The sequence below is a fragment of the Garra rufa genome, chromosome 21 (assembly GCF_049309525.1).
Source record: "Garra rufa chromosome 21, GarRuf1.0, whole genome shotgun sequence".
Lineage (NCBI taxonomy): Eukaryota > Metazoa > Chordata > Actinopteri > Cypriniformes > Cyprinidae > Garra > Garra rufa.
Window position 1 is genome coordinate 9,424,440 of NC_133381.1, and position 16,980 is coordinate 9,441,419.

General features: G+C 35.7%; 1 protein-coding gene across 1 annotated transcript; it reads right to left on the bottom strand.

The window, feature by feature from the left end:
* Positions 1 to 76: 76 nt before the first annotated feature.
* On the bottom strand, positions 77 to 15,551 carry kif28 (kinesin family member 28). The gene is made up of 23 exons (XM_073827557.1): positions 15,498 to 15,551; positions 15,197 to 15,388; positions 14,790 to 14,993; positions 14,629 to 14,664; positions 12,366 to 12,593; positions 12,028 to 12,182; positions 11,242 to 11,353; positions 10,387 to 10,454; positions 10,171 to 10,313; positions 9,973 to 10,094; positions 8,772 to 8,862; positions 8,626 to 8,686; positions 8,419 to 8,542; positions 8,114 to 8,258; positions 7,716 to 7,825; positions 6,396 to 6,503; positions 4,585 to 4,871; positions 4,377 to 4,511; positions 2,842 to 3,008; positions 2,482 to 2,576; positions 2,223 to 2,361; positions 343 to 491; positions 77 to 235 (listed from the first exon to the last, which is right to left on the bottom strand). Exons 1-23 carry the CDS (start codon positions 15,549 to 15,551, stop codon positions 77 to 79), a joined length of 3,084 nt encoding a protein of 1,027 aa, XP_073683658.1.
* Positions 15,552 to 16,980: the final 1,429 nt, after the last annotated feature.

Here is a 16,980-nt window from a genome sequence, read left to right on the forward strand (position 1 = left end):
ACTCTGTTAACCTTTAATCAAAATTCAGTCTCAAAAGTGTACAAGTTCATGCAGGGTGATTGATTTAATAGCCGTATCAGGACCAAATCCCAGATTTTTCTCTTTTTCGACGTACGATGGCAGCCACATCCTGTTTGAGAGTGGTGACACACTGTTCCAGCTGTTCAGAAAAGTCCTTCAGGAGATACGTATGTTCATCCACATACAGTCTGAGACCTAGCAGGTCTGCTTCCTCCTATGGAAGCACAAACGCACATGTATAGACATTACAGTCAAAGCATGTATAACCCAAAGGACTTCACATGACTGGCATGAGCAATAGTTTTGGACTTGCACACTTACACTGGGTTTGTGTCTGCGCAGCCGCTGAAGTTGCCCTCTAACAGAGGTCATGCTGTGGTAGAAGACTTTTAAGGCTTTGGCAAACTCAGCATCACAGCTGGGCCTCAGACTGCCTCTGCGTTCCTGCCGACCGCGGTTATTCTCCACACCTGCAGCAGGAATCACGAATAAGGGAGAATAACATAATATGTGTTATAACCAGAGCATGTTAGGTAACATAGAAGCCCACTTGTAGAAGAAATGCTGAGTAGTTGTGTGAATAAATTTCTGTTTTCGCATGTTTCATGCTTGTTATTTTATCACTAATTGTAAATATTTGTATTGGTAGGCCCCTACGATTATTATGATAAAGAAAACGAAGACATAATTGCACGATCTAGTAATAAAAATTAAAGTTATGGTACAGCACGGTCTGGAATGTCATGAAATTTGGCAAATTTTATACATAAAAATCATAGATATAGTATTCATGACAACCCATCAAAATAAAAGTTTGATTTAATATTAAATTGTGACAGAAATTTATGTATTTCCTAAAGTATGTACTTCTTAGTTCAGAATGTACTTCTTAAAATAATAATAATATTTTTTTTACTTTATTTAAGGAATATCACATTTGTATTTTATTGTATTTTAAAAGCTAAAAAAAAGCTTAAAATGTTTTATGCCTTCATTTGATTACCACCATTTTTTTAATTGTATTAAATCATAAATTTAGAAAAAATCAAACAACACAGAATTTCTGAAAAAGATAAATTTTATAAAGCAATATTACTGTAAAACTGTATTAAATTATTATATAAAGCTTCATGAATTCAATTGGTTAATAAATGTAATTAAACCATTAAAACAGAATCCATTTTTTTTTTTTTTTACCAGAAAACAATGTAATAAATTGTTGTTAAATTAAGTTTTAAATTTAAATTATTCAAATTTAAAAAAAATAATAATAATAATAAGTAGAAAAAAATAATTAAAACATCCCGGACGAGCCCCCATTTTTAGATTTTTAATGATTTTAAAGAAGTTTCTTCTGCTCACTAAGCCTGCATTGATTTGATCCAAAGTACAGCAAAAACAGTAAAATTTTGAAATATTTTTACCATTTAAAATAACTGCTTTCTGTTTCGATATATTTAAAAATGTAATTTATTCCTGTGATTTCAAAGCCAAATTTTTAGCATCATTACTCCAGTCACATGATCCTTCAGAAATCATTCTAATATTCTGTATAATCATTAATATTTGCTTATTATTATTATTATTATTATTATTATTATTATTATTATTATTATTATTATTATTAATGTTGAAAACAGCTGAGTAGATTTTTTTCAGGATTTTTGATTAATAGAAAGTTCAGAAGAACAGCATTTATCTGAAATAGAAATCTTTTGTAACATTACAAATGTCTTTATCATCACTTTTGGTCAACTTAAAGCATCCTTTCTAAATAAAAGTATTATTTCCTATAATTTCTTTTCCCCCCGAAAAATCTTTGGATCTTTCTATTCATCAAAGAATCCTGAAAAAATGTTCTCAACAGTTTTAAATATTAATAATATTAATAAAAAATGTTTCTTGAACAGCAAATCAGCATATTAGAATAATTTCTGAAGGATCATGTGACACTGAAGACTTAAAAATTTAGCTTTGATCACAGGAATAAAATACATTTAAAAATATATTCAAATAGATATCAGTTATTTTAAATAGTAAAAATATTTCACAATTTTACTGTTTTTACAGTGCTTTGGGTCAAATAAATGCAGACTTAGTGAGCAGTAGGGACTTCTTTAAAAAACATTACAAATCTTTTGAGTGGTAGTGTAACTCAACAGAGAAATAATGTTCTGCATGACTTAACAGAAAGTAGTCACCATTTCTGGCCGAGTTGAGCTGCTCTCTCAGAGCACTGTTTTCTTTCTTCAGCACTGCATTAGCATTTCTCAGCTGTTCCAAGTCCTGATGAAGGGCTCGGAGAGATGAGTTGAGGTCAGAACCTCCAGTTTCTGCTGTCTAAACAAACATAAATACAAATTCTAGCCTGGCTCATGCAAAGCAGTTTGGATGTTAACAAAAATAATACACAATTATTGGAAACATCATATGCAAGGTCTGTTTATTTAAGGATTATACCGAGGGTTCTGATGCACTGATCTTGTCAATAATTATGCTGTCCTCTTGAGTCATCTTCACTCCATCCATACAGGAGATTAATTCAGAACATCCTTCTACAAACACAAACATGTTTATTGGAGAAGGTCAAAAATGCCTCAAGGGCAAATGGTTTGGTTTGACTCTTGTTACAGTTTCTACAGCTTCTTTGTATTTTCTATCATCAAATGACTTTATTATTGCAATCTCAACATACACTACTGTTCAAAAATACGTTCAAATGACCCATTCATTTGATGAAATTGTTAGTACCCGTAAACATATTTATAATGCTACAAAAGATTTCTATTTCAGATAAATGCTGTTCTTAGAGATTTTTACCCTGCAGGCCCCACAGCTCCAGCACAAGAGCATTGCTCTGCAGGTAGTTGAGCAGCTCCTGAGAGGTCCTCAAAGCAGTGAACTGGATTCTGTGATCCAAGAGAGGATTCACGTTGTGCCACACCGCTGGAGTGTAGAGGGGCTGCGGACAGTCAAACACCTGAAACCTGTCAATCACAGTTCAGAACTTTGGTTGAACTTCAGTCTCTAGGCTATTCATTTAGCCATTAGTAGCATTATAAGGAAACGGATGCTTGCAAAAGTTTGCATACACCTTGCAGAATCTGCAACATGTTAATTATTTTATCAAAATAAGAAGGATCATACAAAATGCATGTTATTTTTATTTAGTACTAACCTGAATAAGATATCCCATATAAAAGATGTTTACATGTAGTCCACAAGAGGAAATAATAGTTGAATTTATAAAAATGACCTTGTTCAAAAGTTTACATACACTTGATTCTTAATACTGTGCTATTATTTTTTTAGTGATAGTTGTTCATGAGTCCCTTGTTTGTCCTGAACAGTTAAGCTGCCCGTTGTCCTTAGTCTCAGGTCCCACAAATTCTTTGTTGTTTTTAGCATTTTTGTGTATTTGAACCCTTTCCAACAATGGCTGTATGATTTTGTGATCCATCTTTTCACACTGAGGACAACTGAGGGACTCATACGCAACTATTACAGAAGGTTCAAACACTCACTGATGCTCCGGAAGGAAAAATATTCATTAAGGCCGGGGGGTGTAAACTTTTGAACAGAATGAAGATGTGTACATTCTTCTTATTTTGTGTAAATATCATCTTTTTTCATTTAGTACTGCCCTTCAGAAGCTAAAAAAGATACTTACATATGTCCCAAAAGACAAAATAAATCAAATTTACCCTGATCTTCAATTCCAAAAGTTTTCACCCCCGCCCAATTTTGTTTCTTTCTAAAGCATTAGTGAGCATTTTAACCTTCTGTAATAGCTGCATAATAGTTGCAGTCCCTCAGTTGTCCTCGATGTGAAAAAATGAATCTCAAAATCATACAGTCATTGTTGGAAATAGTTCAAATACATAAAAATGCTTGAAAACCAAATGATTTGTGTGACCTAAAGAATTTTTATGAAGAACAACATGCAGTTTAACTGTTCTGGACAAACAAGGGACTCATGAACAACTATCACTAAACTAAAAAACACAGCTGTGGATCATTCAGGTAACAACACAGTATTAAGAATCAAGAGTATGTAAACTTTTGAACTGGGTCATTTTTATAAATTTAACTATTATTTTTGCTTGTGGACTATATGTAAACATCTTTTATGTGAAATATCTTATTCAGGTCACTACTAAATAAACAATAACATGCATTTTGTATGATCCTTCTTATTTTGGTTAAATAATTAACATTTTGCAGATTCTGAAAGGGGGATGTAAACTTTTGACCTCAACTGTATGGTGACAAATTGACAAAATTATTAGCATGCTTAAGTATTATTTCTAATACAAACTCTCCATTACATACTGCCAGCACTGATTCAAACTAACCCGATTTGCACGCCTCTGTTACGGGCCTCTTTAACCCAGCGTAGGCCACAGCACTGATCCAAAATCAGCTGAAAGTCTAGACGTTTCCCAAGCAGCTCTGACGGGTCTATAAGAATGTCGTCTTCACCCAGGGGCCTGTAATGTACAGTATAAATATTACAGCACTACTAATTTCTATTTCATATTTAATTGCAGAAATGTTACCCACAGTCCTGTTGGGCTGCAGGGCACTAGCTGTGCCTGCAGTATGGCCTCCTCCGTTCCTTCCGGACCCACCACTTCCACTTGCTCCTCCAGAGGGATGCGAAATGCCAGGGACTGCAGCCATAGGTAAGCGCTCCCCAGGTGCAGGGACTCCAGAGGATCCCAGAACGGATCTCTGTCCCTGGGAAGAGGAGCTCGGTCTGCCCCTTCTCCTCCCACCACCTGCTGCTGGTACACCTCCTCCATCAGAAACTTACGGTTGACGAATTTGGCTTTGGACCACATCCACACCTAAGAAGACAAAAAGCATGAGCATTTAGATCATAACAGAGCTCATGTTTTTATGAAAGGTCTGAAAGGCACATCAGCAAAAAAAATGCCTGTTTAAATATAAGGGTCAGAGAAAGGGTGGAAAATAGGCATGCAGAATTAAATTAGCACTGCTTTTAGTGCAAAAGTGAAAAAAGCTACCAAATGGTTCCTTCTGTTGAACACAAAAGATATTTTTAAGAATGTTGGTAACCGAATAGTTGCTGGTAGCAATTGACTTCCATCCCTGCTGAAAAAAAAAACAGCTAAAACCAGCCTAGGCTGGTTGGCTGGTTTTAGCTGGTCAGCAGGCTGGTTTTAGAGGGGTTTTGGCCACTTTCCCAGCCTGGCCAGGCTGGTCTTAATTGGTCAGGCTGTGAGACCACCAGCTAAAACCAGCTACTTCCATCTTAAACCAGCTAAGACCAGCCAACCAGCCTAGGCTGGTTTTAGCTGTTTTTTTCAGCAGGGATAATATGGAAAAAATGCTAAAAATATATTTTGTTTTCAACAGAAGAAATACAATTTTGGGGTAAACAATGTCTGCAATATCGAGTGAGAGCTGGAACATTTTTGTGCATACTGTGGGATAATATAACATCAGTGGCCTCGTGCTTCGGCTCAACATCTGATTCTGTAATTGCATTAGTCTCTTATTCAGTTATACAGGTCCATGTTTTCAAAAACATCTACTGTAATTGCTTCTCTGAAAACTATGTCAGCTGACATCTGTGTCAAACTTCTGTACATTCCTTTTTGACTACTTTATTCTGAAAAAGAGTCGATTTGCTGTTTACATTGTTCTTAATGTTCTTTTGTGTCATGCATATCCCAAAAAATAGCTTTATCTGTAATTTATAGCACAATATGTAAGTTTTCGCCACTAGAGGGCGCATATTGAAACCAAACAAAGATGTTTGATGAAGCAGTGACTGAGTGTGGAATCATGGGAGTTGTAGTCTTCATTCTCACAGCTGATGCAAACCGATGGGACACAGACAGAAACCATGTCCATAGATTAACCAATGTATTAAAGATTTACTAAGATTTATGAAGCAGGGTTGGGCTGAAAGTCGTGCAAGCGAAACGAGGACGCTGGAACGATTGCTAATGAAGGACGAGCGCAGCGGAACTTTTATTATGCCACAGTCCACCGCTTCCGCTTCTTCCGGTCATGTGTATGTAGGAAAAAGCAGCGCTGTTTTATCATATTCGATACATTTAAGTGTGTTGAAATTTATGTTATAATGCTATGACGTTATAATACATAAGTGTCTTTGGGGTTTCCGTTTTCTACAAAATAAAACCTGAAAATCTGAGAGTGTCTAACGTCATTGGCATGGCCACTATTTAAAATCGCTTATTTCTCTGGATTTATACCTTCTTTGAAACATCTGGGATTAAGTACACAATGAGCAAAATATATAACTCTATTCTAGTGTTTTTTTATATATAAAAAAAATCTTGCATATTGTGCTTTAAGCCAAATGCTGATAGATTTCCCACCTGTTTGCTCTCCACAGATGTCACTCTTACTGCAATGTCCTTCTCCAGGTCATGACCCTTAGAGTCTGACATTGCCAGGTTCTTGATTTCCAATTTGAATTCAACTCCCTAAAAAAGGTAATAATCATTTTTAGTGTGCATTATATGTACTGTTTTGTTACAATATGACTATTTTATATAAGTGTGGATGCAGCATCAAAAGGTTTTTAGTTAACACCGCCATTATAGAAATGCCCAATGGCAGATGTATTTCTGTGCAAATGATTATTTAACTCAAAAACCGAAAGAATCAGGTAATTCTAAAGAGTGCTAAAGTAAGTGGCATTTGATTAGTCTAAAATAATTTTTCAAAAGTACTTTTGTATTTTTTAAAGGTAAAACTATACTGTAGTGAATTTTTAGTTTAGTTTACACAAAAAAAAAAAAAAAAAAAATCTGTTATCATTTGCTCACCCAAACCTGTATGAATTTCTTTCTGCTGTTTAAAATAAAATGTGATATTTTGACAGTTTCTGGTCCCCATTGACTTCTATAGATGTTTCCCATACTAAACAAGTCAATGGGGTCCAGCAACTGTTTGGTTATCAACATTCTTCATATCTTCTTTTAAAGGAATATTTCACCCAAAATGTTAAATTCTGTCATTAATTACTCACCCTCATGTCGTTCCAAACCTGTTACGCCTTCATCTTCAGAACACAAATCAAAATATTTTTGATGAAATCCGAGAGCTTTTCTATCCTGCATAGGCAGCAACACAACTACCATGTTCAAGGGCCAGAAAGATAGTAAGGACATTGTTAAAATAGTCCATATGACATCAGTGGTTCAATCATAATGTTATGTAGCCACGAAAATACTTTTTGTACTCTTGTGAATGTGTGTCGATTGTTGAATAAAGTTGTTATTTTTGTTTTCATTGTGCACAAAAAGTATTCATGTAGCTCCCAAAAATTATGGTTCGACCACTGATGTCACATGAACTATTTTATCAATGTCCATACTACCTTTCTGGGCCTTGAATGTTGCTGTTTATGCAAGGTCAGAAAGCTCTCGGATTACATCAAAAATATCTTAATTTGTGTTTTGAAGATGAACGAAGTTCTTACGGGTTTGGAAAGACAATTAATGACAGAATTTTCATTTTTAGGTGAACTATCCCTCTCTTGCAGGTTTAAAACAGCTTGAGGATGAGTACATGATCACAGGGTGAACTATCCTTTAAGCTCCATTTCAAACTAAGAGCCATTTTTCAGCTACTGGTTTCCCAAAATATATTAATACATTTTAGATGATCACAAGTGTTGTCACTGTACTCACCTTTTTTAACTCTTGACTCATTTGGTTAGCTTCTGTCACCATGGGCATCAGCTTTATATAGTCATAAAACACAGCCAGTAGACTGGGGTCAGGCTGGTGTGGCCCTGCAGGTGTTGTTATTGTTAATACAAACTATTACAATTGTTTTATTTCATTGAAATAGAGCTGAAATAAAATAAAATGCAAAATTCGCTGACAAGTAATGCTGCCGTGGCAAAACAAAAACGAATAAAAATGAAAAAAAAAATTAAAATTAAATAAAGACTGGAAATATAAAAATTAAATAGAATTCAAAATATTAAATTCTAGAATGAATCTTGAATAAACAAACCTAGAGACATCTATTCAAAAGTGGACATTTCAATTGATTTAACACATACGGTGGCCCTGATTGTCACACAGAGACTGAAAGTGGAAGCCCTCGGCCGCTGCCAGCTCTGATTGAAAGTAATCATAATCATAACGACTCCAATCCTCTCCTGAGCGCTCTGAGGGGAAGCCGATGAACAGGTAAGTGCTGTTCGAACCCAAGACGAGGCGATCCTTCACCAGAAAGAGAAAAACGCAGTTTAACACTTAACTACTTCAATATTATCTTGACACTACACTCGGATCACCTTTCTGACTCATATTTGAAAATGCAAATCATGATGAATTGAGAAATGCCTTTATGATTAAAGTGTATTAAGCATAATAAACACACCAAATGCTGGAGTCCTATCCTCTTAGATGTCTGCACTCCATTCACAATGACTTTTGACCCGGAGACTGGAGTAATTGAAACTCTCCTTTGCTGGTTTGAGAAAACAGCATGTTTCTCCTGAATGCTGAAAACAGGAAAACAAAATATCAGCTTATATTTGTTGAAAAACAGATACAATCTTCATCATTTTGCTCATGCTAGACTTACCCTAAACCCCTGATACAGAGTGATTTAGGTGAGTTGTCTGCCAGACCAATATCCCATTCACCTTCTCATTAAAAAAAAACATATATTGCTTTCAGTTCATATGTGGATATAACTGGTCTCATGTCACTATTGTAAGTTTAGCTCACCTTCTTGAATGAAAAGCTTCACGACGCCAGACAGCTGAGCATCCTCATTGATGTTCATTATGTACGGATGCATCTGCATCATCCTTCGCTCCTAAAACAGGAAGATATTTCCAAGAAAATTAGAATCAACTAAAATAAACAGTTTTATACATTCAATAAATATATAAAAATGTATATATAAACTAAATAAAAAAAAGTAAGTTATTTGTTATAAATATAAATATTTGAAAAATAAAGCACTTAACAAAATGACAAAAACAAACTAAAATGAAAAGTGAAAATAAAGTATAATAATAAAATAAAACAAATACAAAAAAAATAAAATAATAATAATAAAAGCAAAACACTGAATGGATGTAATATAATCAGCTTTTGTGGCCTAGAGTAAAGGGATATAAATACATTGTGTAATTGTGTAAATTAATAGTTTAAACTGTGAATTCTCTGAGATCAGGTACTTTTACTGATTTTAAAGGCCACATTTTTACAAAATTGTGTACTGGGGGTGAAAACTTTTGAACATAATGTAAACATGTTTACATTTTTTTCTTATTTTGCCTAAATATCTTTTTTTTTTTTCATTTAGTACTGCTTTTCAGAAGCTAAATAAGATAAATTTACCCTAATCTTCAAATTTAGAAAGTTTTCACCCCAGCTCTTAGTGTTTCCTTCTGGAGCATCAGTGAGCGTTTGAACCTTCTGTAATAGTTGCATACGAGTTCCTCAGTTGTCCTCAGTGTGAAAAGATGGATCTCAAACTTATACAGTCATTGTTGGAATCAATGAGGGTTCAAAGGGTTCAAATACACAAAAATCCTGAAAAACCAAAGAATTTGTGGGACCTGAAGGATTTTTTCTGAAGAACAGCGGGCAGTTTAACTTGTTCTAGACAAACAAGGGACTCATAAACAACTATCACTAAAATAAAAAAAGTGTATGTAAAATTTTGAACAGGGTCATTTTTTAAAATTCAGCTATTATTTAACTTGTGAACTATATGTAAACGTCATTTATGTGAAATATCCTGAGATGCATTTTGTATGATTCCTCTTATTTTGGTAAAATCATTTTACAGATTTGCCGGTGTATGTAAACTTTTGACTTCAACTGTATGTTCCCAGGCATTGCCGGCATTGCTGTGAGGAACTTTTAAACGTTTTAAATCTTAAAGTCGCATGTTTATAAGAGCGTGTTTGTGTACCTGTGTTATGGTTGCATACTGAGTCTCCCAGTCTTTTAGAGCCTCTTGGAGATGCTGTTCCCACAACGTCTGAATGGCTCGAATCTGCAGCTCATTGTGAGTCAACAATCGCCTCAGCTCCTCTTTAACAAACAATATGTTTAATTAGACAAAATGTGCTTGCAATTAAACTTTCTTTGTATTTCTATCACTACATACTTGTCTCATCGTCAGCTTTACGGCCTTCTTGGCCCAGTCGGCTCAGTCTCAGAAGTAGTTTTGCATTCTCTGCCTTGAGCTCCTTCACCAGTCGTTCTGTGGGACTCTCGTTCACCACAGCTTTATTCTGGATCCGCTTAGCCCTGAGAAGAGGGACAATGTGTCCATTGGAATATATTACGTATGTCAGCCTGATGCAAAATTTACAGAACCCACCTCTCTGCATATCGAAGAGTAGAAAGCGACTCTTCATAGCAAATATCTGCAGGGCTCAAGGTTGCAATCTGTATATGAGGACAAGAAACACTTTAATGCAATTATTCTAAAACATTGCAGCTACCATGTTCTAGTTTAGGAGGATTGGAAGGATTAGTTCACTTCCAGAATAAAAATTTCCTGATAATTTTCTCACCCCCACGTCATCCAATATGTTCATGTCTTTCTGTCTTCAGTCGAAAAGAAATGAAGGTTTTTGAGGAAAGCGTTCCAGGATTTTTCTTCATAATGGGGATCAGCGGGTTGATGGTCCAAATTGCAGTTTCAATGCAGGTTCAAAGGGCTCTACAAGATCCCAGCTGAGGAATAAGGGGTATATCTAGCTAAACGAACGGTCATTTTCTTAAAACAATGCAACTTTACATACTTTTTAACCACAAATGCTTGTCTTGCACCAGCCCGACCCTAGTGTTTACAAGGTGAACGTGCAAAGAAAGTCAAATGCTGTTTACAAAAAAAGGTAAAACAACGATGTCGGACATGTCGGAATATATATATTTTTTTTCAGGAAATTACAGATCAGTAGATAAAGACTTATTTCTTTGCTGGGATCATGTAGATCCCTTTGAAGCTGCATTGAAACTGCAATTTGGACCTACAATCCATTGATTCCCATTGAAATCCACTATATGCAGAAAAATCCTGGAATGTTTTCCTCAAAACCTTAATTTATTTTCGACTGAAGAAAGAAAGACATATCTTGGATGACATGGGCGTGGGTAAATTATCAGGATTTTTTTTCTGAAAGTGAACTTATCCTTTAAGAAAACTGTAAGCAAAGTTACAAAAACTTACCATGACGGTTCGACTGTTGCCACCAAGAGCAGACTGCAGTAATTTGGTGAGGACAGAGTCTCTATAAGGGATGTGAACTACTTTCTTCCCAAGAGTCATGTCTGCTAGAGCACTATATAGACAGATAAATGCAAATTCATAACAGCATATTAAACACAAATCAAACTACAGTGGCACCAAAAAGTATTCAGACACTTAAGCCAAGCTTCAGAATTATTGGCGAAATTAAGCAGTTTTGTTAGATGGCTAATCACCAAATAAACAAATGTGGGAATGAAATATTTACTTAAAATTAAATGATTTTATAGCCCTATTGTGTATTATCTTAAAGCTTTAGCTAAGTAAAAACTGTCCCTTATAATTTACAGAACAAGCAGCCTAGCAGCTACAAACATTTCAATAATATGTGACTTGGTCTTTAGGGTCAATTTTTTTTTAAACTGAGATCACCTGAAAGCTGAATAAATAAGCTTTACATTAATGTACCGTTTGTTAGGATATTTGGCCGAGATACAAGTATTTGAATATCTGGAATTAGAGGGTGCAAAAAAATCTAAATACTGAGAAAATTGCCTTTAAATTTGTCCAACCGAAGTTCTAAGCAATGCATATTACTCTCAGGACACCACTTGCATTTGTATGAAACGAGAGCAATTGATATACAGCATTTCCATAGATGACATTTACAAATTACAAAATATTACTAAATTCTGTGATTAACCAATCAGAATAGAGACTGATAGAGAGAGTGATTATATAGAGGTTGCATAGACTGTAATTGCTGACCTGATGACATTTCCAAGGGTCGTTAAGCTGAGATTGATGGCAGTACCCTCTTTCAGCCTGTCGGCCTCTGACCCCGATGATCTTTGTCTCTCACTACCAGCCAAGTCCACTAGGTAAACGTTGGACTGTTTGGTGATGCACTCCTTTGAGAAAATCTACAAGCACAATGAAAATACAAGTAAAGAATTCTAAGAAAATAACACTAAATATCGTCTATAATATGTGACTCTGGGGGTAAGGGTATTTTTTTTTAAATAAAATAAGCTTTTCATTGATGTATGGTTTGTTAGGATATGACAATATTTGTTTGAGATACAACTATATGAAAATTTGAAGACCTGTTTGAGCTGGATGATGATGAGCATGTGTGAGCGACTGCTGTTGGCGTTCATGTGTGTGGCCGCAGTGGTGCGTGTGCGAGTTCCCTGGTCCATCAGCTGCTCCACCTGCACTGCACTGTCGCAGGGTACCCGCCTCAGCCCCTCCACATAGAAACCCCTCTGCTGGTCCTCTCGTACCCGCAGACCACCCGCAGATCGGCTGGTCTTCGATAGCAGGTCTACAACCTGAGCACAGTATGATTTCGAGATCCATCTTTCCACACTGAGAACAACTGAGGGACTCACATGCAACTATTACAGAAGGTTCAAACCAGGGGTCCCCAAGCCCGCGGGCCGAATGCAATGAACAATGCCAGACACACATTTTGAAAATGAAAAATGAAAATGAAAAATTTTAAATATATGTTTTACTTATATCATATCGGTATTTGATAATAAAGATTGGCTTTCAAACAAAAATTTCCCTTAGTTATTAACAAAGCCTAATTATTTGTGAATTTCACCAACAGAATGCTACATTCAACGTAATGTGTCATCGCAATCGAACAGGTGATGCGCAAGCCAGCTAGAAAATTCAGAGCGATGAAAAAATGACTCAATAGCATTTGAGGTGAAACTAGCACTGCTTGTGGGACAGGTGCAAAAGCAAGACTTCACTCATCTCCCAGTTACCCAAAGTTTTTCAGCTGAGAAACCAGTGGCCCCATTCCCAGTTGAAAAGTCTGTGGAAGCGCTGAAAAGGATGAAGGCAGAGTTTGACGTGTGATTCAAAAAACACAGTGGATTCTTGAATCGATTTTGCTTGACAAGCCTCTCAAGGCTGCGGTTCTCTTGGTTCGTTGTGCATCTTTTTCTTCTACACTTTTTCCTTCCACTCAACTTTCTGTTAACATGCTTGGATACAGCACTCTGTGAACAGCCATTTTCTGTGGCTTACCCTCCTTGTGAAGGGTGTCAATGCTTGTCTTCTGGACAATTGTCAGATCAGCAGTCTTCCCCATGATTGTGTAGCCTAGTGAACCAAACTGAGAGACCATTTTGATGGCTCAGGAAACCTTTGCAGGCGTTTTGAGTTGATAATCTGATTAGCAAGTCAGCATATTCTAATTTGTTGAGATTTGGTGGGTTTTTGTTAAATGTAAGCCAAATCATCACAATTTAAAGAATCAAAGACTTAAACTACTTCAGTCTGTGTGCATTAAATTTATTTAATACACAAGTTTCACAATTTGAGTTGAATTACTGAAATATATGAACTTTCTAATTTATTGAGATGCACCTGTATATCTTTTGAAAAGAAATGATCATTTGTCTGTGTGGTGCATAACAAAATAAACTATTCTAGCATTAAAAGGTAGAATAAATACAGGTAAAATCATAATAAAATAATAATAATACTAGTAGTCAGTCTGGCCCATGGTATTTTCTTTTATAAACCGACCCGGCCCCCCATTAAAGAAAAAAGTTTGGGGACCCCTGGTTTAAACGCTCACTGATCTGCCAGAAGGAAATACAATGCATTAAGACCCGGGGGTTGAAAACTTTTACATTTAAAGATCAGGGTAAATTGAACTTATTCTGTCTTCTGGGAAACATGTAAGTATCTTCTGTAGCTTCTGGAGGGCAGAACTAAATGAAAATTATGATATTTAGGCAAAATAAGAAAAATGTACACATCTCCATTCTGTTCAAAAGTTTTAACCCCCGGCTCTTAATGCGTAGTTTTTCCTTCTGAAGCATCAGTGAGTGTTTGAACCTTCTGTAATAGTTGCATATGAGTCCCTCAGTTGTCCTCAGTGTGAAAAGATGGATCTCAAAATCATACAGTCATTGTTGGAAAGAGTTCAAATACACAAAAATGCTGAAAAAACAAATAATTTTTAAGACCTAAAGGGTTTTTCTGAAGAACAGCAGGCAGTTTAACTGTTCAGGACAAACAAGGGACTCATGAACAACTATCACCAAACAAAAAACAACAAAAAAACAGCTGTGGATCATTCAGGTACACAGTATTAAGAAGTATTGTTAAAATTCAACTATTATTTTCTCTTGTGGACTATATGTAAACATATTTTATGTGAAATATCTTATTCGGGTCAATGTACTAAATTAACAATAACATGCATTTTGTATGATCCCTCTTATTTTAGTAAAATAATTAACATTTTACAAATTCTGAAAGGGGGATGTAAACTTTTGACCTCAACTGTAGAACAGTTAAATGTAAATTTATTGGCATCTGGTAAAGGTAAATGCTTACCTGTTCATTGTAAATTTCCAACATGCTGAAAAACACCTGTATTTGGTTTAAAAAAAAGTTGTAATTCTTATGAAAAAAATGGGTGAAAGTATTTTTGCATGTACGTATGCCCTGTAAATTTGACAAAAGAGTGAGATGTTACATAAATAACATTGACAAACCTGGCACTGCCTGCTGTCTTGCATGCTCCTGATAGACTGAAACAGTCTCTCACACAGAGTGGGTATCAGGCCTTTGTTAGGACCATAACCCACCATAGAGTAACTCTTCCCAGAGCCAGTCTGCCCATATGCCAGTAAAGTTGCATTGTAGCCCTGCAGTGCATTATCAAGGATGCCCTGCCCCAAATCCAGAAACACACCCGCCTGTAAATGACCACAAGGAACAGAGTGATTGAACCAAACACAAAAAAAGCCATCACAATAAAGACAGCAGCAATTGTGGTCTGACACAAAAGTTTTAAACTTCAAAAAGCACAATGCTTGTGCAATCACATTTACAAACATGAACAAAGACATATCCTCTTATGCAAGGTTAGATATCCTCTGTATAACCTGATATCTGTTACCTGGTCAGCATAGCGCCCACCTGTCTCCTCAGGTACAAACAAACCATCTTTGTTCCTACTGAAGCCACTGTGAGACCAGTAAGTGTAGTCGAAAGTAAAGGCACGGCTGTTTTGCGGGTTGCGGGGGTCTTGAATACTGATGTTGTTGGAGGTCATTGAGATAATGCATCGACTGCCTGCATCCCGCTCCCTCTGCATAAGAAAAAACTAGAAATTTATAGTCTCCAAATCTCAAGCCATCCAAATAAAATCCTACTAAATAAACTTTAAAACACATAATTTTTACTATGGCCGTACTAACCTTATTAAAGGGTCTGACCCGGACTGCCACTTTCACACAGTCCTTGCTGGCCATTTCCAATCCCCTGGCCCTCATGCTCACGTGGACACACTGGACGCAGAAAACACAGAATGAGTGACGGAGCAACAGGGTGAAACCTGAACGCTTTGCTACTCTTACTTTCTACCAGAGCCCAGCTAGATGAATAATACAGTAGCTTTGTCTTCTCTAAAGATCACTTCCACAGTCTCTGTGCTCTAATAATGGAGGTAAATGCTTGGATGAAGTCCTTATTTCTTGTTTAGGTCATTATGGTGACTTTTTAGACTAGTATTCAACAGCCGTTGATTCATTTGCTTGTTATTAATGGCGAAGGCAAACAGACCTGTTACTGCTATTGCACATAGTAACTTAAAAAGATAGTTAGCCCAAAAATGAAAATTCTGTCATTAATTTCTCACATCGTTCCAAACCCTTTGTTCATCTTCGGAACACAAATAAAGATTTTTCTGATGAAATCTGAGAGCTTTCTGACCTTGCATAAACAGCAATGCAGCTACCATGTTCGAGGACCAGAAAAAGGTAGTAAGAACGTCATTAAAATCAGTGGTTCAACCGTAATGTTATGAAGCTACAAGAATACTTTTTGTGCATAAAGAAAACTAAAATAATGACTTTATTCAACAATTTGGTTTTATCCGCTTCCAGCTATTTTTAGCTTTACAAAACAGCTTGTTTTGCTGCTTGATTTTGCAAATTGGTGTTTTACTATTTTATTTTAATGTGTTATCTTAAATATAAACACACTGGTTTGTAGTGCAAACTGTTTTATTGTTTACTGCACGTTGTTAATTTCCCTATCCACCTTTTCCCCTAAGTGCGGGTACAGCCATTAGTTAATTTTATAGGTCTGGCTTCTGGTCTTGGAAATTTTCTCTGAAATGTGAGATGTATTGTTAAAACCACAATTCTCTCATTAAAACGGCATCTTTTCTCGTAATAACAAGTTGTTTTCTTGTTAAAACGACGTTTTCTCGTAATAACGATGTTTTCTCGTTAAAACGACATCTTTTCTTGTAAAAACGAGATGTTGTTAAAACAATTATCGCATTAAAGCGGCCTTTTATCATGATAACAAGATGTTTTCTCGTTAAAATGACATCCTTTCTCGTAAAAACAAGATGTCGTTAAAATGGCAATTATTTCGTTAAAACATCTTTTCTCTTAATAATGAGATGTTTTCTAGTTAAAATAACATTTTCTTGTAAAAATTAGATGTGTTGTCTTCAAAACCACAATTATCGTTAAAATGACATCTTTTCTTGTAATAACGAAATGTTTTCACATTAAAACATCTTTTGTCTTAAAAACAAGATATTTGAACAATTATAATTATGTTAAAACGGCGTCTTTTCTCTTAATAACGAGATGTTTTCTAGTTCAAATAACATCTCGTAAAAATTACATCTTTTCTCGTAATGACGAGATGTTTTTTGTTAAAACA

Excerpts from the sequence above, each read along its gene's own strand:
- kif28 (XM_073827557.1), bottom strand. The coding sequence starts at position 15,551 with ATGGCCAGCAAGGACTGTGTGAAAGTGGCAGTCCGGGTCAGACCCTTT. Across the intron at positions 8,687-8,771 it reads GAAGCTTTTCATTCAAGAAG|GTGAATGGGATATTGGTCTG; the intron begins GTGAGCTAAACT and ends TTTAATGAGAAG. Across the intron at positions 2,362-2,481 it reads TCAGTGCATCAGAACCCTCG|ACAGCAGAAACTGGAGGTTC; the intron begins GTATAATCCTTA and ends ATGTTTGTTTAG.